The sequence below is a fragment of the Pelmatolapia mariae genome, linkage group LG18 (assembly GCF_036321145.2).
Source record: "Pelmatolapia mariae isolate MD_Pm_ZW linkage group LG18, Pm_UMD_F_2, whole genome shotgun sequence".
Lineage (NCBI taxonomy): Eukaryota > Metazoa > Chordata > Actinopteri > Cichliformes > Cichlidae > Pelmatolapia > Pelmatolapia mariae.
The window spans coordinates 12,749,644-12,771,977 of record NC_086243.1 but is presented as its reverse complement, the minus strand read 5'-3'; the positions used below and the strand labels follow the sequence as shown (position 1 = coordinate 12,771,977).

At 39.9% G+C, this 22,334-nt stretch overlaps 1 protein-coding gene across 1 annotated transcript in view; it reads left to right on the top strand.

Moving 5' to 3' along the window:
- The first annotated feature begins 273 nt into the window (after positions 1-273).
- Positions 274-22,334, top strand: part of dnah9l (dynein, axonemal, heavy polypeptide 9 like) — a 33,778-nt gene continuing 11,717 nt past the window's right edge. The window contains exons 1-58 of the mRNA XM_063462767.1: positions 274-346; positions 717-928; positions 1,026-1,259; positions 1,428-1,595; positions 2,049-2,165; positions 2,349-2,486; positions 3,418-3,542; positions 3,977-4,172; positions 4,745-4,849; positions 4,955-5,146; positions 5,476-5,676; positions 5,804-6,139; positions 6,234-6,311; positions 6,397-6,452; positions 6,537-6,657; positions 6,761-6,930; positions 7,042-7,264; positions 7,351-7,467; positions 7,654-7,740; positions 7,864-8,022; positions 9,236-9,319; positions 9,438-9,596; positions 10,040-10,162; positions 10,431-10,553; positions 10,806-11,030; positions 11,142-11,360; positions 11,655-11,822; positions 11,951-12,076; positions 12,169-12,276; positions 12,369-12,500; positions 12,582-12,742; positions 13,184-13,340; positions 13,456-13,601; positions 13,719-13,835; positions 13,929-14,067; positions 14,463-14,555; positions 14,692-14,886; positions 15,682-15,759; positions 15,902-16,034; positions 16,363-16,490; positions 16,717-16,865; positions 16,969-17,119; positions 17,231-17,362; positions 17,449-17,622; positions 17,738-17,942; positions 18,328-18,493; positions 18,643-18,745; positions 19,067-19,204; positions 19,312-19,413; positions 19,716-19,877; positions 20,032-20,115; positions 20,465-20,574; positions 20,681-20,843; positions 20,958-21,081; positions 21,317-21,459; positions 21,553-21,714; positions 21,950-22,009; positions 22,105-22,278. Coding sequence (XP_063318837.1) covers positions 274-346; positions 717-928; positions 1,026-1,259; positions 1,428-1,595; positions 2,049-2,165; positions 2,349-2,486; positions 3,418-3,542; positions 3,977-4,172; positions 4,745-4,849; positions 4,955-5,146; positions 5,476-5,676; positions 5,804-6,139; positions 6,234-6,311; positions 6,397-6,452; positions 6,537-6,657; positions 6,761-6,930; positions 7,042-7,264; positions 7,351-7,467; positions 7,654-7,740; positions 7,864-8,022; positions 9,236-9,319; positions 9,438-9,596; positions 10,040-10,162; positions 10,431-10,553; positions 10,806-11,030; positions 11,142-11,360; positions 11,655-11,822; positions 11,951-12,076; positions 12,169-12,276; positions 12,369-12,500; positions 12,582-12,742; positions 13,184-13,340; positions 13,456-13,601; positions 13,719-13,835; positions 13,929-14,067; positions 14,463-14,555; positions 14,692-14,886; positions 15,682-15,759; positions 15,902-16,034; positions 16,363-16,490; positions 16,717-16,865; positions 16,969-17,119; positions 17,231-17,362; positions 17,449-17,622; positions 17,738-17,942; positions 18,328-18,493; positions 18,643-18,745; positions 19,067-19,204; positions 19,312-19,413; positions 19,716-19,877; positions 20,032-20,115; positions 20,465-20,574; positions 20,681-20,843; positions 20,958-21,081; positions 21,317-21,459; positions 21,553-21,714; positions 21,950-22,009; positions 22,105-22,278 — 8,424 coding nt within the window. The remainder of the gene's footprint in view (positions 347-716; positions 929-1,025; positions 1,260-1,427; positions 1,596-2,048; positions 2,166-2,348; positions 2,487-3,417; positions 3,543-3,976; positions 4,173-4,744; positions 4,850-4,954; positions 5,147-5,475; positions 5,677-5,803; positions 6,140-6,233; positions 6,312-6,396; positions 6,453-6,536; positions 6,658-6,760; positions 6,931-7,041; positions 7,265-7,350; positions 7,468-7,653; positions 7,741-7,863; positions 8,023-9,235; positions 9,320-9,437; positions 9,597-10,039; positions 10,163-10,430; positions 10,554-10,805; positions 11,031-11,141; positions 11,361-11,654; positions 11,823-11,950; positions 12,077-12,168; positions 12,277-12,368; positions 12,501-12,581; positions 12,743-13,183; positions 13,341-13,455; positions 13,602-13,718; positions 13,836-13,928; positions 14,068-14,462; positions 14,556-14,691; positions 14,887-15,681; positions 15,760-15,901; positions 16,035-16,362; positions 16,491-16,716; positions 16,866-16,968; positions 17,120-17,230; positions 17,363-17,448; positions 17,623-17,737; positions 17,943-18,327; positions 18,494-18,642; positions 18,746-19,066; positions 19,205-19,311; positions 19,414-19,715; positions 19,878-20,031; positions 20,116-20,464; positions 20,575-20,680; positions 20,844-20,957; positions 21,082-21,316; positions 21,460-21,552; positions 21,715-21,949; positions 22,010-22,104; positions 22,279-22,334) is intronic.

The window sequence follows — 22,334 nt, the reverse complement described above, 5'->3', positions numbered from 1 at the left end:
TCTAGTGGAATCACAATATACAGTAGAGCAGGAAACCTGACAACTAATGAAATTTTACTTAATATTCATTGTATGTGATGCTTAATGTTGAGATGTGTTCCTGTGTCCACCACTACAGATGAACAGAGAGGGCAGCAATGACAAAAGTTGTCAATGTAGTACAAAACCTGTACATTTATTATACTCTTGAAATAATAAATCGGTGGGAGCTGAATGTGCATGTTAATATGAGATCCTTGGTTCCAGATCCGCAGCTCCAAAGTGGAGCAGATCATGGAGATCCTGAGAAGAGTCAAGAGCAGTTACTACTCCGCCTTCAAGGACGTCTGCGTCAAAGTCAATGAGGGTAGATCAGCATTACTTCTCGTTCATCGGGGTTATTAATTTGTTTTGTCATCATGTCAGGAGTATCTAACCGCTCCAGCTCCCATTTAGTTTAATTTAAGAAACAGATCAAGCATTAATTTTTCTTTATGCTTACTGAACCCAGAATTTTACAGCATCGCTATCCTAACAGAACCTTTTTTTTTCCTATATTTAGCCTTTTCATTGCATTTTCTGTGTCATCATGCTCATTTAACAATCGTGGGAAGTGCAGCTATCATGTTTACACTGGTGCTAAATAAATGTAATCAAAGATCACACCTTTTAGAGCACCATAAATGCCCCATTAAGTTCACGTTATCGACTGATACTTGTGGATGTAATTATCACAGCCGTGCTGGAAGCAGAAGACATAGATCTGTATCTACGCCCTCTAAGGAGACTGATTACAAACTTGGAGGAGAAGAGTTTTCCACAGGTGGATACACTATTACCTCCTCTTTTTCACACGCTCTGCCTCATCTGGAGTCATTCCCAGTACTACTGCACTCCTCAGCGAATGGTGGTGCTCCTGCAGGAGTTCTGCAACCTGATCATTGAAAAGGTACAGGTGATGCATGTCTGTGCACATGTGATGAAAAGGAGACGAAGGAAGAGGAATTAAAAATTTATCTCTGTAACGACTTTGTGTCTGAATACAGGCCTTTGCCTATTTAATCCCTGAAGAATTGTTTAAGATGGAGCTTGAGGAAGGAATGGAGAGAGTACAGATAAGCATCTCAGTTCTGCGCACCTTCAAGAAATTGTTTCACACTTACCGCGAGCAGATCCCGAAGTATTACAAACACTCACAGAGCATCAAGCTTTGGGACTTTCCAGCGAAACTTGTGTTTCAACGCTCAGATTGCATCATGGAAAGGCTTCTTATGATCGAGGTCTGTATCTTGGTTTTCCAGGAAAATTGAAAAATCGACATCTCTCACTCCTATAAAGGAGGGAGTATTTTTTTAATCGAGTAAATCTGCATAAAAATGTATATTTTTGAACTTTAGCTCCACAATATTATGCTGATCCATCACTGTCTTTTCTCATTTCACTCGTAGGAACTTTTTGCAACAGCACTGGACTTTCTGAAGCTGGAGAAAATTGAATTAGGTGGATCCAGAGGGAAAATCTTAAGTGAGATGGTCTTCAGCATGAGTGAGGAGTTTCATGACCGCTGGCGGACCCTTAGAGAGAGCAAATATGACCCCTTGGACTGCACTAATGACGTGAGAGCTACTGAGAGAGTTGCCGTTGTTTTTAATATCACGCTGCTCTTTAATTGTGGCATTGGCTGGCACAGGCAAATAATAAAAAATAACAATTATATTTTATTTTTCTGCCCAGCAGTACAATAATTGAAAGGTAGAAAAGCAGAGTAGTTGCTAAGCAACGCACAAGAACGAGTGGCAGGAGTCATTATTAGTCAGCGCATCAATATTTAATTTACTGGATATTTTACAACAGTTTCCAGCGTGGCTCAGAACAGGAACTCGATCAGAAATTGATCTGTGTTATAATATATTTCTCTCAAGTATGTGTTAATCCAGTCAATACTGATTAAATGAGCTAAGGAGGAATTTTATGGAATGAAATTGTCTAATAATTTAAATTGAATCAAAGCTTTTTAATCACAAAAGCCTCTCAAAATACCCATCATTTCCTCTCTAATGCCTTCTCAGGATTTTGTGAACCACTACAGGCGTTTCTTGGAGCAGAACAAAGATTTTGACCAAAGGCTGGGAACTGTCCTCAATTTGGCCTTTCAGCACTCCAAAAACCTGAAGTCAGCCTTTAAGGTAGGCCGGTTACTCCTTTAAAGGTCATTTAGTAGTTTAGTTAAAGGAGCAAGTGTACGACATTTAGCAAGTTAACATAATAGCATCATTTGGTTGTTTTGGGGGATTTCAACTAGTGGTGTGTACATGTTTTGTGTCTTGAATGTACAAAATGTCACAAAGCTGCTGTTGTGTTCCATCTAGCTGTTGAAGATTTTTGGCACCCTGCTTGAGAGACCCAGAATCCACCAGCTGTTTTCACCTAATTACAGTGTGCTGTTGGACATGTTTAGCCAGGAAGTAGGCCACTGCCAGTTTATACTTGATCAACACAAAGATGGGGTGAGACAGATTGAAATTATGTTCCTAATTACTTACACACATTTGCTTCACAATACGCCACGATTCAGCTGCCGTATTTTATGCGTGTGTCTGTGTGTGTTATGAGTGTTATGTGTGTATTAATTGACTGTTTGATCAAGTTTAGTAATTTAAAACACTTCATTTTTGTCTTAGCAGTGAGTTTTATAATGTCTCTGGGTACCTGGGTTTTTCCTGCATACATAATTTGATTTTCAGTTGCCCCAAAGAGATTTTAGATTGAATAAAAATTAAGATTACAATGCTTGGCTATTATTTTTAATAACCATCTTACTCAAGCACATTAGGCATTTTTTTAATCAAATAACCAGACATCTTTGTTTAAGCACATGTGCACTTATTACATGTTTTCGTTTACAGTTATTATATGTTTATATGTTTACAATGTAGGTTGTCTGACACACAGGAAAAACAAAATGATGAAATTTCATTTGGGATTGTTCTGTATCTTCCGTTTTTGGACCCAGCACAGTGCTGTGACACACAGGACACTGTGAGAGAAACAAAGTTAACACCAGCTGGTATTCACAAAATAAATGGCACTGCTAATAAATATATTTCCTGTATACTGGGAGCTTAATTTAAATAATATGAATATTATTAAAAATATGTAAACAGAGCCTTTGCACACTTGCATATAAATGTAAACATCCACAGCTCACTGCTCTTACACCCAGCGAGAACAGTGTAGTTAATTACAGTGGAAACATAGTGCTGTAACAGCTGCTTCATAAATAGTTTGCATGCATTACATGTTAATTGTAGCCACAGCAGAAGATTTGAGATGACACAAATGGCACTGGGGTCCACATACCTCCGCGTGAGAGTGTTAACTCAAAGTGATTTGAAAGATTAAGTTGTCAGCCAAATGGAATGAAACCTTGTGTTTCAGCTGCAGTCAGGTTTTGCGATCCTGGGAAAGAATATGCCTCAAGTGGCCGGTAACCTCAAATGGTCGCAGGAGCTCCGAAGCCGGATTCTGACTCACAGGAGTAACCTCTGCCAGCTGCCCCACATGTAAGAACCTACCTAATAAACACAATAAGGATGATTTTAGAGTATTTTTTTGTTGCAAAGCGCTTGGTTATTAATCACTAAGGGTATTAAATCAATAAAATTTTACCTTCCTCAGTTGACATACATCTTGTGTCCATTGATTATTTAAAGATTTTAAAAGAACATCAAACATTCAAGGCTTTAAGCAGTCAGCTGTAACTAATATTTCAGATTCTTGTACCCTGTATTTAATCATCTGACTAACAATGTGTAACTAAAATATGTATTTTGGTTATAAACGCTTTTTTTTTTTTGCATTTGGCATATTCATTACCAGAATTTATTTATTTTACTGTTTCTGCCAAATGTTTACAGGATACACATGACCTATACTTCACTTGCTGTATACTTCTTTTCCTGCATTATCTCTTTCTCCCTCTCTCTCTCTCTTCCAGGCCCCTGGATTGTGCAGAGGCACAAGATGTCCTCCAGAGGTGTGAACACGTGCTTGAGGTTTTGGACCAGCGTGATGAGGAGATGTTCTTAGAGTGGACCGAGGGGCTTGAAGAAATCTGTGAAACACACCTCAAGGAGCCACTGTTGGCACTGGATAGTGAAACTGGCTTCTTCCAGGTCAACTTCAGTCCTGCTGTAAGCCCAAAGACGATTAATTTTTGAACAGACTTTAAAAATATTATCCTACTAACACAACACAGATAAAAGATATTACATAGAGGAAAGTAAAGGTGTAAATCTAAAAGTCACAGTCATTTTGACTGTATGAGTTCAGAAGTGAAATGACTTGTCAGACTGCTTCTTTAAGCTCTGCAGGAGGGAGATCGAGAGAAATTCAAGGTTTTGTGAAGAAAACCTGCTAGTATCAAATTGAGCACATAGAGTGTTTTTCTCTGCTAAATCATTATTCAAACTAGTGTCTCTTTCTGCATTTCCTTCAACTCAAGGTTAATAAACTCACATTTTTGTCCACTAAACTCACTTTGTGAAACATTCCCCAGAAGTAGCAACAGCAGTTTGATACACAGATGAAGTATATTTTACTAGTATAATTAATCACCATGGGAGGAAACAATGGATACACATAAATATAAAATATGAGAAGGTGTTTGGTGCAAATTTTAGAAGTAACTGATATCTATTCCAAAATCATGCACTATAATCTATGAAAATCAGATTGTACTTTCTTTTGTTGTCACTCTCCACAGTTAGCATCTGTGCTAAGAGAAGTGAAATATCTGGGCATGCTGAAGACCCAAAACATTCCCCAAGCAGCTCTTCATCTCTATTCTAAACGAGAGAGACTACACATGGTAGGTCATTAACCCTCAAACAGTTTACTGGACTTGACAGCTTTCTTTAGAAAGCATGTTTTTTAGAAATATGTTGGGGTTTTAATGCTGCATTTTATTATGCAGTACACACAAACACTGACTTTGGTGACCCAGTGGTACAACCAGCTCCACAGCACCATCCTAGCTGTAGAGCTGGGACTGGTCAAAGATGAGATGGATGGGATGAGACGACAGCTGAATCCGGCCCTCCGGGAACTGACATGGGCTCAGGATGACCTATGGGACTACATTCAGAGTACACGAGACCTGGCACAGGTACTGAAAATATGCAGGAAATGTTGTATTGAACTTATAGCAAACAAAAAGATGCAAGGCAGTGCCTGCATTAATGGGTGAGTTTTTCAGTACATGTGTTGACACTATTTTGCAGCATATTTAAATGATTTTCCTTTTTTAAGTAGAATAAGCACTGTCTCTGTCAACATTTGGGCTGATGTGTGGGCCAAGCTAGTTTTCTTAATTATAGCCCTATCTCAGAGCGCTTCAACTCTACAGCAAGCACTTGAAAAACAAAAAGCAACATGATGCCGGAAACATAATTATTGCCTGTAATTGTTGCTCCTTTTTTTTTTTGCCATCGCCAGAGCATTTCTAGTCGTGTCCAGAAGAGCAAAGCTAATGTGGAAGCCATCCAGGCCTTGATGGGTAAATTCAGCAACCGGGCTTTCATTACCAGAAAGAGTCGTGATTCTACTCTTCTTGTTTTCGCTGACATTGAAGAGAGTGTTTCCAAACAGCATGCTCTCATTACTAGTACAGGGGAGCAGATACACAAACTACTGCAGGTATATTCATCGTATTAATCTCCATGCTGGAGAGATGCTGTGCACACATTGCAAATGTTAACACAACCCATATTCATGTGTATGTTTATTTGGTGTTTAAACTTTTCATTCAACACATAATTTTCAGGAGAACCAGTCTCTCCTCAGTGTGACGGATCTTGACAGCAGTGAGTGGCATGCCTATACTGAGTATGTTGACAGGATGATCCTGGCAGGCTTCACCAGCGCAGTACGCTGCTCTCTGCAGTACCTCATGGACAACACAGATGCAGCTCAGCGTATTACACCTCTGTTTGAAGTCCAGTTGGTTCTCAACAGCAATGAGATGACCTTTGACCCTTCATTAGACTTGAGCCACACTGGTAACTTCTATGATATTGTGGATAAGATGGTGGGCAACATTACAAGCATGGCTTCCCTCATTCCTAGAGTGGCAAGTCACAAACAGCTGAGTAACTACCAGGTGCCGCACAGATTAGATTCATATACATATACATACATATACTTCCATGTAAACAGACCCTTATCATAAGCAATCTTGATTTTCCATCTTGCAGTGTGACATAAATGAAATGGAGGATTTGTCAGACATGTGCCACATAATCCGCTCACGGGCACGCGCATCTGTCGCTAAGGTTAGTGACATTTTTTTCTGGTCACATATGGAAGATTATTTTATGACGTTTACAGGCAAATAGTTGTGAAAGTGTTTATTTACAGGTCAGGGAGTACCAGGCATCATTTTCTAGCTACCGCTACCTCTGGACTGATGACAGGTCAGCTGTGTGTGGCTGTTTCTGATTTGTTTTTATTGTTAGCAAGTACAGAAATAATTTTTGAATTGTCTCATATATTCACAGGTCTGAATTTATGAGACAGTTCCTACTTTATGGACATGCGTTAAGTACAGAGGAAGCTGAGCTGTATGCCGACTACGAACTAAAAAAGAACCCACCCACCCTGGACAACTTTAAAGAACAAGTGTGTTCAGCATTTGTGATCCATTTATGCTGTATCCTTGGTTTATTTCACTCACATTTGGAAAGCATTACAACAATAATAACTGAATTATTCATTATTTCAGATCAATCTGTTTGAGTCTCTGTATGTGCGAGTGAGCAAAATGGAGGACCGAAGGGTGTTTTGTGGTTGGCTACAGCTAGATATCAGACCCTTCAAGCACACACTGATGAATGTCATTAAAAAGTGGAGCTGGATGTTTAAAGAGCACCTTCTTAACCACGTGAACCAGAGGTGAGACACATAAAAGTCAAAATAAATAAAACTTTTTTATTATTTAAAAGACATTTTTTAAAGCCAGTCCTCTGAAACCTCACTTCATCTCCCTTCTTCTCTGTTTAACAGTGTGAGGGAATTGTCCCAGTTTGTCCAGGACACAGCATGTGGCCTTTCTACCAAGGTGTCAGATGGCGATTATGCAGGCCTTGTGAAAATCATGGGACACCTCATGGCCATACGAGACAGACAGATCAGCGACGAACAGCATTTCAAACCGCTTAAGTCTACCGCTGAACTTCTAAAGACCTACGGACAGCAGCTTCCAGAGAGTGTCTGCACACAGCTAGAAGTGTGAACCAATTCAAAAACACACATTTTTTCTTTTATCATAGGCGATATGTACAGTTATCAGTGCTTCTTTCCCACACAACACAGGAGCTGCCGGAAAAGTGGAAAAGTGTCCGAAAAATTGCCTTCACGGTCAAACATGAGGTGGCACCACTACAGTCAAATGAGGTTTCAGTTATCCGCAGGAAATGTGTTCGGTTTGAGGTGAGGCTTTGTGTGATTGGGGTAGGATGTCAGTCTGGCAACCCCTTACAAAGAGCTCAATATCTGACACATAAAACTTCTTTCCTGCATTATATATGAAACCCACACAGTGTCTGTAAAATGATAGACGGAAAGGTGGAGGCAGATATGCATTAATCCTTAATTTGCTATGATTTCATACTTTAGGTCAAACAGCATGAGTTCAGAGAACAATTTCGTTCAGAGTCAATCTTTAAAATCAGTGTGGAGGAGCCATATAAGCTTATTGATAAGGTGAGCAGGGGGCACATTTCTTTTAGTGTCTGTTAAAGGAGAATCTTAACAGTACTTCTTTCAAATGTAGTACACAGTTTGTGATTAAAGAAAATTTAAATAACATATCAAAATCGCCTGCAGTGTAATCGAGGCGTAGCTACGATGGAGATGGAAATGAAGAAGTTGCAGGACACAGCTGATCTGTTTGAGGTCAGCTTCCCAGAATACAAGCAGCTGCGGCAGTGTCGCTCTGACATCATACTTGTCAAAGCAGTATGGGATATGGTCGTCTTTGTAAAGGTACGGTTGAACTACAGTTCCAGAAATTTGGGATGGTGTGTAATATGTAAATAATAACAGGCAGTGATTTACAAATTTACAAATATCACAAATCCATATTTTATTCTCTATCGGACACAGAAAACATTTCATGTCATGAACCGAGGTGTGTGGTAGGCAGAGAGTGGACAGCTTTTTTGTAATATCACAGCTTTTATTGTGCTGGCAAAAAAAAAACAGAAATCAAAAGCTAAATAATGTGGACAGTGTGGCGTTTTAACAAACTGACTAAACAGACTGACAGAGACTACACACACCATGAGGGTAGACATGACAAAGAACAGAGAGAGATGCAGAGAGTATATAGACAGAAGGGAATTAAGGCAGATTGAACACACTTGTAAACACAGCCGAACAGAATCTAAATAAAGAGACACAAGAAGCAAAACTGAGACAGAGACAGGAGCTTGATGCAGGGACCAGAGCTAAACATACATGGAAACATAACTGACTGGGGAGACAAAAGGATAAAACACAGAAGATTATGGGCACAGGAAAGCATAAACATGAGGAATAGGAAGGAAGACATATTAACTTGGAACGGAGATTGGGAAACCAGGTAGAACCCAGGAAGACCAGAGAGACACGGGAACATGACCAGGGAGACAGAAAGCGTTGAAAACACTGAGATACTGATGACACGATATGTAGATGAGACTAGGGCAGACCAGACACAGAAAAGGGTACTCACGTAATCAAGAACCACGATGTAGAAATATAAATAATGACAACCCATAGGCACTAGGAAATACTGAAGTCAGGACTAACTAATACAGAACTAAAACCCTGAAAATCTTTTAATTCAAAAAGAATGAATCACAAAACAAAACTCAAAATAGAACACAGCAGCATTTCTGGATCATTCTCACATGTGGCCTCTTCTTTGCATGATAGAGCTTTAACCTGTGTTGGTAGATGGCACAGTGAACTACACTCACAGAAAGGGATTTCCATGTAATAAACATTCTTTCAAGTTGAGGAACATTATTCTGAAAGTGTTGCATAATTTCTAAACGCTGTATTATATTTACATTTTACACAACATCCTGACTTTTTGGAATTGGGGTTGTAAATACAAATATGCTAGTTTTTTTTAATACAAGGCAGGGTCTCCATAGTGAGTCACTGCATGCAAAATAATCAAATGATGCACTTAATCTCCTGCAAATCCTAGACCAGTATAGAGGATTGGACAAAGACTCCATGGAAAGAGATCAACGTTGAGCAGATGGACATGGAACTCCGGCGGTTTGCTAAAGTACAGTATAGCACTCTTCTCTGGATAAATACTTGAACTTTGATTCAGTTTAACTATTTCATGTTTGAAACAAGAGTACCTTTTCAATAACTGTGAGTATGTCTGTTGTCTGTTGAAGGAGATGAAAATGCTGGATAAGGAGGTGCGAGTGTGGGATGTCTATATGGGTCTGGAATCAACAGTGAAAAACCTGTTGACCTCTCTGAGAGCTGTCAACGAGCTGCAAAACTCAGCTGTCAGGGAGAGACACTGGCAACAGCTTATGAACACCACTGGGGTAGGGGAATATCTGTGCTGCTGCTGCTGCTGCTACACAGTCTCTCATACCATCTGCTGTGCCATTTTTCATTTTGTTTGTTTGTCTGTGTAACCCAAAAGTTACAAGTCCAAATTTCATTAAACTTGGTGGCGGAGTGGAGAATGTGTAAGAGAACAGCCCATTAAATTTTGGTCCTCATACAGTTTTGTTCTTTAAATTTGTTAGCGCTTTGGTCTTGGCAGAGGACTGTGCCCCGAGTGCTCTTCTTGTTCAGTAACTTTTCATCAGTTTTACTCATGGTATATTATACTTGCCACTCTGTGGGGGTTAATCCATTCGTTTGGCTTTAGTTTTCATGCAGTGTGCTCTCATTGTTCTGCAGACACTTCTCTGGATTTGATGAACCCAGTTATCTGAAATTTCATCACACCCATAGTCTGCTTTTGTTTTTAAATCTTCAGGTTAGGTTTGTGATGGGTGAGGGCACCACCTTGGGGGACCTGCTGGAATTGCAACTTCATCGTGTGGAGGATGAGGTTAAAAACATAGTAGACAAGGCTGTGAAAGAAATGGCCATTGAGAAGGTAAGACGCCAGACCAACCAATTACTGTGTGATATATCTTGTAGTAGTGGATTATTGATGGATGGATTATTTAATTACTTAAGCACTCACTAGACTTTCATTATATTCTTAGAACAGATATTTATGAGCAGATTCAGAAAGCTGAACTCACAAATAATGATACACAAATAGGAATGAGCCGATGTCAACGAACGCTTTCGCTTGTTTTTTGGTTGTCTTTAAATAACAGGCGTCATTGTGAAGTAACTTATCTGTCTTTGGTTTTTAGGTTTTGGCAGAGATAACCCAGACATGGAGCATTATGTCGCTGTCCTATGAGACTCATGCCAGCACAGGAACCCCTCTGCTCAAAGCAGATGAGAATCTGATAGAGACACTGGAGGACAACCAGGTGTGCCTGCCTGCTGCAGAATGTGATATGCAGTTTGCTTTATTCTTTCAAAATGCAATATTAACACCCCAGCGATCCATAATATAGTTTTAGTATGAACGGCTTGGGTTTATTACTGACTCCTCAAAGACTAGTTATATAAATGCATAGGCAATGGGGAATATAAAAAATGTTCATGCAATTTCAAGAGCAGCTCATCAGGGCTTCTTTGTACAAATTGCCATTTAAAGTTACTGCTTCATTTCTTTTCAGGTGCAGCTGCAGAATATCCTGATGAGTAAGTACATAGAGTATTTCCAGGCAGAAGTAAGTGGATGGCAGAGGAAGCTGATGGTGGCAGACCTTGTCATCTCATCTTGGATGTCTGTCCAGAGGACCTGGGCCCATCTTAACAGCATCTTCACCAACAGCCATGACATCCGCTGCCAGCTGGCCAATGATGCTGAACGCTTTCAGGGAATACACACTGACTTTCAGGTAAATCATACCTCTGCCTACATATAGTGCCGTGCTTGGCTACATATTTTTAGCATGTCTTTTTGCATTTCTCCCTTTATTTCCTTTGATTTATTTGTTTGTTTTAATCAGAGTTTGATGACTGAGGTGGTCCAGAACAGTAATGTAGTAGATGTGACCAACAAGCCTGGCTTCCTGGAGAGCCTTGAAACCTTACAGCAGAGGCTGTCTGTGTGTGAGAAGGCCCTTGCTGAGTACCTGGAGACCAAGAGACTGACATTCCCCAGATTTTATTTTGTCTCTGCCTCCGATCTACTGGAGATTGTGTCTAAGGGAACACAGCCCAGACAGGTGATAGATTACATTTTAATCATGTTTTTCTAGAAAGAATCTATAAAGAGATTGTTAGCACGTTGTGGTTATTTGTACATTATATACCAACCATATTTCAGTGTTATGGAGTGGAAAAAGTGAAAAAGGAAAAACACAATAATGAAAGGCAAAAGAAATCTTGTTTTCTTTTTGATTTTTTTGTCAGAGATCAGGGTCTGTTAACGTCAGAGCTTTGTTAACATCATAGCCTATAAAACCAAACTCAAAAATAGTCTGTGTGTCTTTTGAGTACACATGTATATTTTTTTCCAGGTGACCCGACACTTGCTGAAGCTGTTTGACAATATAGCAGATCTTCGCTTCAAGGACTCAGACCGGGCTGAAGGAGGGGGGGAGGAGAGAGAGGCAGTTGCGATAGGGATGTACAGTCGAGAGGGAGAATATGTTTCGTTCTCTGAGCCCTGTGTCTGCGAAGGACAGGTACTTTGAAAACAAAATGCCGTTTCTGTTTGTGGAAGTACATCAGCACCGTTTTATTTGAAAAAATATGATATTGCATGCAATTCATTTTAGAGTTTTTTTCAAACATTTTTATTTTTTTTATTCAGGCAGAGTGTTGGTTAAGTGCTTTAGAAACCACCATGCGCTGTACAGTTCGAAAGGAGATACAGGAAGCTGTAGCTGCCTATGAGGACAAACCCCGAGACCAGTGGCTGTTTGACTACCCAGCCCAGGTCTGTTCATGCAAAGTCTGTAGATTTACCATTTTAACTTTATAAACATACAAGCTATCTGGTGTACACCTCTGTTTCCCTTCCATCAACAGGTGGGGTTGACTGGTAGTCAGGTGTGGTGGGCGACAGATGTGGGCATTGCTTTTGAGAGGGTGGAGGAAGGATTTGAGACAGCTCTCAAGGACTACAACAAGAAACAGGTACTTCCATAATGTAAGATTTTATTAGGCTGGTAAGTGATCGTAGCATCATTGTATTTGTCAGTGATGTCTGCTGAATTCTGGTTTTCTAGATCACACAGCTCAACTCGCTAATCCACATGCTGCTTGGCGATTTAACCCCTGGAGACAGACAGAAAATTATGACTGTCGGCACTATTGATGTCCATGCTCGAGATGTGGTCGCCAATCTCATTACTCAAAAGGTACTGCGACTATTAGATATTATTTCAAATGAGTTTTGCATTAGTTAGCAGACCATCCTGATGCTGTTGTATGTCTCTAAGGTGACATCAGGACAGGCATTTGCGTGGCTGTCCCAGTTACGGCATCGCTGGGATGAAGAAATGAGACACTGTTACATTAATATCTGTGACGCTCAGTTCCAGTTTAGCTATGAATACCTGGGGAATACAAACAGACTGGTTATCACTCCACTCACTGACAGGTATGTGCACATATATGTTCTCCTATAAGCCAAACCTTTGCAAAAGTATACAGAATGCATACATTAGTAATGATTTGTATTCTAAAGGGAGAGACTTAGATATGAGTAAGGGCACGCATAATTACTAGACTTGCTTTGCAACTACAAACAAGGCCGCTTTACTTTAGCACTAAACATCTTAATGCTACAGTCAAGCTGTGCAGAACGTGATAGTAGGCACCCATGCAAAATGTTTGAGATAGTTGTTATTTTAAAATAAAGCACAAATACTAAAATCTTGCATATTTGCTTTTTCTATATCATTCACAATATCCACTATATTCAAATACATTGCATTGTTGCTTTAAATCTACATTATTTTCAAATGCACAACTTCATTGAATCCAAATTATCTATTACTTTCTTTCTCCTGTGATTTAAATCTCAACCGTACCATGACAGGTGTTACATAACCCTGACCCAGTCCCTCCATCTGACTATGAGTGGTGCTCCGTCAGGCCCAGCTGGCACTGGTAAAACAGAGACTACTAAGGACCTTGGACGCTCCCTGGGTATCATGGTATATGTGTTCAACTGCTCTGAACAGATGGACTACAAGGTAACCTGGACTGCACAGATGTTTCTTCTAGTGCCCGTTAATGTCACATTTATTCTTTTTTTATGTTGTTATTGATATTTATTCCACCATTCAGCCATAGCATCTCATCCTTCAGTCTATAGGTAACATCTATAAGGGCCTGGCTCAGACAGGAGTGTGGGGTTGCTTTGATGAATTCAACAGGATCTCGGTGGACGTTCTGTCTGTGGTAGCTGTGCAAGTCAAGACTATACAGGATGCTGTACGCAACAAAAAACAGAGGTATTATGTGGAAATAATGACATGTATGTTGTACCATCTATACATTTGTCTACTAATCCATTCTATATATTTTCTAAGCATCCATTTAGCAGCATGTATTTGTTGCTGTGTATGTAGGTTTCATTTTCTGGGGGAGGAGATTGAGCTGAAGCCAACAGTAGGAATCTTCATCACTTTGAACCCAGGTTATGCTGGAAGAGCAGAGCTCCCAGAGAACCTCAAAGCTCTATTCAGGTCTGATATGAGACAAAGAGCAGACTTTAGGGTGCAATAAATAAATGTCAGATATTACATGATTATTTATTGGTTAATTTTCTAAATGCTCAGGCCCTGTGCGATGGTGATCCCAGATTTTGAACTGATCTGTGAGATCATGTTGGTGGCTGAAGGATTCATAGATGCACGGCTACTGGCACGCAAATTCATCAGTCTCTACACTCTCTGTAAAGAGCTGCTATCCAAACAAGTGCGTACATACAAACAATTTGTCAGTAAACTGAACGAACTCTGACTATTTCTTCAGGGTTTTTTCTGATGAGTGGAGGGAAGAAGAGGAATTTAATTTCACTGTCAATGTTCTTATAGGCATCAGAAGTGTGGTCCAGCTTTTATTAAAATGCAAAGTAGTGGTAGTGCCATTCATCAGATTATGGTTTTGTGTTTAGGTGTGAAGATTAATCGCCATAACTTTCCTATTTATATTCCAGTTCCTCTGTGTGTGATGTAGTAAATATAGTATATTAATAAAAATACAAACTATTTTTGCTTATACTGTGTGGAGTACTAGCTCTCAGCTTAAACTGGCTGTTTGTGTCCTTCTATTATAACATCCACAAACACTTAAATTGCTTATTTTGTCAGGATCATTATGATTGGGGTTTGCGGGCTATCAAATCAGTGCTGGTTGTGGCTGGATCTCTGAAGAGAGAGGAGCGTAGCAGACCTGAAGAACAGGTGTGTGTCTCTTCGTGATCACTAATGAGAGCTGTTCTTTACACTGAAGTGTTTCAGCTCTCATGGTTGTTTCCAGAAATTTGAGGTTATCAGAAATTGCCTCATCAAAACTGTGCGTCCAATATTGTCTCACCAGGTGTTGATGCGGGCTCTTAGAGACTTCAACCTTCCTAAGATCGTGACGAGTGATGTTCCCATCTTCCTTGGGTTGATCAGTGACCTCTTTCCACAGCTGGATGTGCCCAGGAAGAGAGACCCAAAGCTAGAAAATGCTGTTCGCCAGTCAGTCAGTGAGCTGCGTCTGCAGCCTGAGGAAAATTTCATACTTAAGGTTCATCTGTGTTTTTATTATATAGTATAGTTTATTTGGCAACACCTTTCGTTAGTGGTGGTAACGGTGAACAAACGTTAATTTTAGATTTCTCAGAATTGTGGGAAAAAGAAAAACAGTTGTTATAATAAAAATGTCAAGGGATTATTTTCCTTTTTCCATCATTCTGTGAGCAACCGTGATGTGGTTTTCATACCGTGCATGGCCTGAGTCTGCAGACAGAGCACAGTGAAAGGATCTGTTACCTCACTGTGAAGCTGGAGGTGTGGAGTCTGTCACCTGCAGCTCTTCATCTGACAGTTCACTGTGGCTGCTCCTCGTTCCATTTTTCCCTGCAGTATTTCTGTTTTTTGCAGGGAGTAAGGAAATACAGACACACAGTTCATAAAGCTTCCAATATATAAACACTAATCAGTTGCCTCCTATTGTGTTCATTCAATTAGTGATTTAATAGACAAAAATCTTTAAAATCTAATAGAAGTATTAAATTAAGTGTTAAACTGCTTCTTTTTCAGTGACATATGAGCAATGATAGTTAAGGGTGATCTGAAATCAACGTGCCAGATCGCTTTACAAACACATTCATGAAGTTCTGAGCTAATTTTAACTTGGGGAAAATGCATAATTCCCACAGGTCAATAGAGGAACAATATATAAAGCTTTGTGGTTTGTAACATAAACTAATTGTTAATAATTTTGGTTGTATTTTTTTGTTGTATCTCTCTGAGTGAACTTGCAGTATTTTAGAGAATTTTTTTCAGAAATCCCACCATTAATGTGATTCCATGTTTGCAGGTGACCCAGCTGGAGGAGCTGCTGGCTGTTAGACATTCTGTATTTGTAGTTGGTGGACCGGGTACTGGAAAAAGTCAGGTTAACTCAACTAATGAACATTTTTAAAACTGTTTATGTGGGTTTTTTATAAATATCTGTGTGATCCAACTTCTTATACCCAAAATATGCCCAAACATATTAACTAAAACCACTTATATAAATGATCTTGTTTACTTATCAGATCTTGAAGACCCTTCATAGGACTTATGCAAACATGAAGATGAAGCCCTTATGGAATGATATTAACCCTAAAGCTGTCACCACAGATGAGCTGTTTGGATACCTGCACCCTGCTACCAGAGAGTGGAAGGATGGTGAGAAGCAGGAGGATTATACAAAGGATTTAATGTGCAATAAATGATGATCAAGAGAACCAGTTTTTCCTCCAGAATTTGGGTCGCTGTCAAGTCTGATTTATTTTGGTGCCAAGACCATAATTTATTCCAAAGCCTCCTCTCAGAAATAATTAGAAAGTTAATGCACTTTTTCTATTTCACAGCCCACTCCTGTTTAAATAGGTTTCGTGTGCAATAATTTCATTACCAGTTCATTTCACAATTTTGCATTCAATACCTTTTTTGCTGCAGTGATGGTTTAGTATGTAAAAATGGATTTACCATGTGTCACTGTTTCCTTTTACAGGTCTGTTCTCCTCTACCATGAGAGAGCTGGCCTCGGTGGGCCATGATGGACCCAAATGGATTGTTCTGGATGGGGATATTGACCCTATGTGGATCGAGTCACTCAACACAGTTATGGATGACAATAAGGTAAGAGATCATCTCTATGTTTGCATTCTGCTAATGTTACATTTTTGTCTTTCATCCAGGAGTTTGAATATGTCTCGTTCTTTTTGTATTAACTTAACCAAATTCCAAATAAGTAATTAATATGTATATACATTTCTGCCAATGCCAGTCATTAAGTTAGTGCATACTTTATATTTCTGAACCAGTGCTTGAGCTCCACTCCTTCTGCTTTTCTCTCCACATTCAGGTTCTGACACTTGCCAGTAACGAGAGGATTGGCTTGTCCTCGTCCATGCGTCTTCTCTTTGAGATCTCTCATCTGAAGGCTGCTACTCCAGCTACAGTGTCAAGGGCAGGAATACTCTGTGTCAACCCACAGGACTTGGGTTGGAGCTCGTAAGTCACACACAATGCTTAAATGCACGCATGAAATCACAGTCTTCTGTTTCTTTTCTTAAGGTTATCTTGGTTAGCAGAGCTGCCTTTACTGTGTTTTCAGTTATGTGACAAGTTGGATCGACACACGGCAAGCCCAGTCAGAGCGAGCCAACCTCACTATTTTGTTTGATAAGTATGTGCCATACTGTCTGGAACAAGTTCGCTGCAACCTGAAAACCATCACACCCATTCCAGAAAACAGCATGGTGCAGGTACATGTAGGGTTTTATGGATATCAAATGCAGCCTACAGAGCCATAATATTATATTTTTCTGTTGTTATTGTTCAGTCACATGCAGCATTTCTGTGTTTTGCTCAATCAGACATTGTGCTCGTTGTTGGACTGCTTGCTGATTGAGGACAACACTCCAGCTGATTCTCCCAGAGAACTCTATGAGATCTACTTTGTCTTTGCCTGCGTCTGGGCTTTTGGAGGCGCTCTCTTTCAAGATCATGTGTGCAGTGACTAACTGTTTCTTCTAATCGTATCAGATAATTCACATTATTATACCATATAATGACAGTGTTTTTACCTTTATAGCTCAATGACTACCGTGCTGAATTTAGCCGCTGGTGGTCCAAAGAGATGAGAGCCGTAAAGTTTCCCTCACAAGGGACCGTCTTTGACTATTTCATTGACCCTGAGACTAAAAAGTTTACTCCGTGGAGTGAGAAGATGGTGCCATTTGAGCTGGAGCCTGATATTCCGTTACAGGTATGTTATTAGACTAATGAATGCGTGTGGTTGTCTACAGCAGGCCAGAGTGTCCTGTATAATTATAACATGTTGATTTAGATCTCTCAGCGCGCTCATCCACTGTCTGTTTCAGACGGTGCTTGTCCACACTCCAGAGACCATCTGTCTCACCTACTTCATGGACCTTCTGCTACAGAGAGGCAAACCTATCATGTTAGTGGGCAATGCAGGAGTGGGAAAGACTATTCTGGTGTCTGATAAAGTCGCTAAGCTGAAGGAGGATTACATAGTAGCAAAAGTTCCCTTCAACTACTATACTACATCTGCCATGCTGCAGCGTAAGGATCTCTGAAATGAGCATACACAAACAGATTTTTTCACATGTGTATTTTTTATTAATATAGCAAATTATATAATACATATGATAATCGAATAATTAGGGAAATATAATAAGATAAATCTAATAATCTGAAAAAAGGCTTCTAATGAGATATGTGTGCTTCCTGTCTATGCATTATGTTATTGTGGTAGTATCTAATTGTGTTTGCCTGTTCATACTGATTGAATGGCACAGGCTTCATAAAAAAAATTCTGAGTTTCCCTGTATCTTCAATTCTTTTTTCCTTCAAATTTCAGTTCAGATTTTCAGTCAGTGAGTTTCTGTGAAGACTGTTGTCACTTTGTCATTTTCCTAAACTGTCTTGTGTATTAAATGTACTCCAGGCATCTTGGAGAAACCTCTAGAGAAGAAAGCTGGTCGTAAATTTGGCCCTCCCACCGCCAAAAGACTTATCTACTTCATAGATGACCTCAACATGCCTGAGGTGGATGTTTATGGGACTGTCCAGCCACACACCCTCATCCGCCAGCACCTTGATTACAGCCACTGGTAGGATAAGACGCACATGATGGACTCGCATATTTATACTGCTTTCATACTGCCAAAGTGTACAAATACACATATATACTCTGTACACAACTGTTACACAGAGTTTAGTGCTTAGTGTGAATTTTAACCAACAGATCTTTGTACTGTAGGTTTGACAGACAGCGGCTGGTTTTGAAAGAAATCCATAACTGCCAGTATATCACCTGTATGAACCCAACAGCTGGAAGCTTCTCTATCAACCCCAGACTGCAGGTACTGCCACACATTTGCAAGTTCTTTATGCGTAAATTGTATTTGTTTATAAATGTTATTATCAAAATTCTCCTATCTACTGAAACTATACTTGATCACTATGGCTTTTTACATAATTTCATTGAATACTTATTTTAAAAAATTTAAATAAGATAAACTGGCAAAGACATGCAGAAACCATTTTGGCTCATTTTACGATTTTAAAGGTAGTTTTTTAGTTTTAAAGGTAGTTTTAAAGGTAGTTCAGAATGCAACTTTCTCAGTTTAAGTGGGTCCAGACACAGATTCCTGTTGGTAAAATCTTTACTGCCTCCCTTTCAGAGGCATTTCTCAGTGTTTGCAGTGCATTTCCCCAGTGCTGATGCATTAGCTACCATCTTCTCCAGCATCTTGTCAGCTCACTTTCTTCAGGGAGGATTTAGCTACGGGGTCTCTCGCTCAGTTGGAACTCTCATTCAGGTACTGTACACTTACAATGCCAGTGCAGCATTCATTTGTATTAAAACTTGACTAGAGACAACATTTATCTGTTTCTGTGTCACTATCTTTTGATTCTCCTCAAACAGGCAGCTATCTGCCTGCACCAGAAAATTAGCCAGAACTTTCTTCCTACAGCCATACGCTTCCACTATATCTTCAATCTGCGTGACCTTTCCAACATATTTCAGGTAACACACTTTGCTCAGTCATCCAGAAAAAAATAAAAACATAAAAATATAACTGAAATAATACTTACTTCTGTTGAAGATCTTTTCCTTGAACTGGTTAAAAGGATGCTGTTGACTCCTTTTTTCACTCATGGTAGCAAATTCGAAAACGTCATATGAATCCATTTGCAAAACTGTCATTGGTGGCGGCTTGCTTTATATTTTACTTTTGTAGGAATGTTAATCCTGAAAAACTGAAAATTCTGGTGTCAAAAGTTCTCTCGTGGCATAGTTATGTGTTTATTAATACGATTTCTGTATAGGGCATCCTGTTTGCCTTGCCAGAAAGCATCCGTTACCCCATGGACCTGGTCCACCTGTGGCTTCATGAGAGCTCCAGGGTCTACTCAGACAAACTGATGGAAGAAAAAGATGTAGAACTCTTTGATAAAATCCTGTTGGACACTGGCAAGAGATATTTCGAAGTAAGACATGAGCGATTTAAAATAAAACCTTAGTCTTAAAAATGTTTCAAAATGTAAGAAGTGTGGCAGAAGTGATGCTTTTGGTATTTAGTATTAAAGTCAGCTATGGCATGTTCAGTATTTTCTTGTTTGTTTGTCCTGCCACCCTCTCCAGGGAATAGATGAGTCCATCTTTATCCACCAGCCTTTGGTGTACTGCCACTTTGCCCAGGGAGTGGGAGAGCCTCGCTATCACCAGGTCTGATACATTCATACACACACAAGCTAGTCTGCACTCCAAGTTCTTTATGGAGTTTAAAATAAGAATTAAGAGTGTAGTCAAATACGTTATGGGAGTTTAATTGCTTATCACTTGAATCTGTACTGTAGCATACTTATTTAGTGGCCTCCAGATGTGTCGTATCTGCTCTGACAGAAACCAGAAATGAGGATGACTGTATTGTCGCTAGCAAAAAGATTGCCTGTCTTTGATATGTGTGTGGCAACTTAGTTTCATTGTATATGGAATTTACCACGTAGACACGGGTTAGTGCTGGCTTTCCTCAAGAGAGACAAGTTTATTTGTTTTATTTTTCCTTTCTTGTCAGGCTTCAGACTGGGAGAAGCTCCAGAAGACACTGGCTGATGCTCTAGAGCACTATAATGAGTTGCACGCTGTCATGGACTTGGTACTGTTTGAAGAAGCAATCCAGCATGTGTAAGAGGCACACACAGACACAAACTAACATGCACAAAGAAGAATTTACAAAGCAAATGTAAACCACAGGCAAGAAACACACCATCAGTTCTGTGTTTGTGCCCAGGTGTCGCATCAGTCGTATACTGGAGGCCCCCTATGGTAATGCCCTGCTGGTTGGGGTTGGTGGGAGTGGGAAGCAGAGCCTGTGTCGACTGGCTGCTTTCCTCGGCATGCTGGAGGTTTTCCAGATCACGCTGCGTAAAGGTTATGGAATCAGTGACCTCAAAGTAAATATGCACTTCCACATGCAAAACACGGTTGTATATCATAACACATCTGTTTTGAATGATGTGGGATGTTTTGTTTCCCTGCTTTGTGTTTGCTGCAACCCTTGTCTGCAGAGTGACATAGCTGCATTGTATATAAAGGTGGGGGTGAAGAATATTGGGACAGTGTTTCTTCACACAGATGCACAGATTCCAGATGAGCGCTTCCTGGTGCTGATCAACGACATGCTGGCCTCAGGTTTGGCTACACAGACCTGAACTGAGATAACTGAGATTTTTGCTTTAATAGCTGTCAGATCTAAGGAATGAATGTCATTAATGCAAAAAATATTTTTGGATGGTGTCAGTGGCTTTGAGAGCATTTGAATAGATAGCAAAGAAGTCTCATTTGGTCACATAGACTTGCTCCAAGTAAGAGTGACTATATAAGAAAGAACAACTACACAGTGAGTTTGCATTCTTTGCATTTGTAGGGGATATTCCTGACCTTTTTAGTGATGAAGAAGCAGATATGATTGTTTCATCGATCCGTATGGAGCTGAGGGGATTAGGACTCATAGATACCAGAGACAACTGCTGGAGCTTTTTCATCGAAAGGATACGAAGACAGCTCAAGGTCTATAATGTAAACCATGTAGAAACTGTGATGTAATGATCAGTGTTGATAGTCATCTCACCAAATCTTTCTGTCACCCTTTCTGCCCTCCAGGTCGTCTTATGTTTCTCTCCAGTTGGATTCACGTTAAGGACACGTGCACGGAAATTTCCAGCCCTAGTAAATTGTACAGCCATAAACTGGTTCCACTCTTGGCCTCAGCTTGCTCTGCAGTCTGTCAGCTCTACTTTCATAGAGAAAATACCTGGACTGGAGGTGCTTCTCGTTTAAATTCTGTGATACAATCTAAAGCTGCTTTTAAAAGTACGAACTCTGATGCTGATTATGCAAGTGTTTCAAATAATAGATACCTAATAAGCATAAATAGGAACTAAAATAACTATTAACTTAGACACATGTCTATAGCTACTTTTATGTGAATAAATCAAATAAGAAGGTTCTTCTTACTCTCTCAGTGAAGTGAGTCAATGTGTGTGTTCATACTGTGCAGCCAAATGTGAGGGCATCTATCAGTGAGTTCATCTCCTACGCTCACACGAGTGTCAATGAGGTAAGAGCTGCTGCACAGCACTGCGAGCGATGACCTCTCTTGATGTCTTCTTTGATATGATTTCTTGGTTTCCTTGTTGTGAATTCACCTCACAGGTGAGTGTCAAATACCAGCAGAATGAGAAGCACTTCAACTATACCACACCAAAGAGTTTCCTAGAGTTTATGAAGTTGTACGACAACCTGTTGAGAAAGAAACGCACAGAGCTGACTCAGAAGATGGAAAGATTAGAGAATGGACTTCAAAAACTGCAGACTACCGCGTCACAGGTCAGGCGGAAAAACACCACATTGCACCAGTGTATACAAAAGTTTATGTTTCTTGT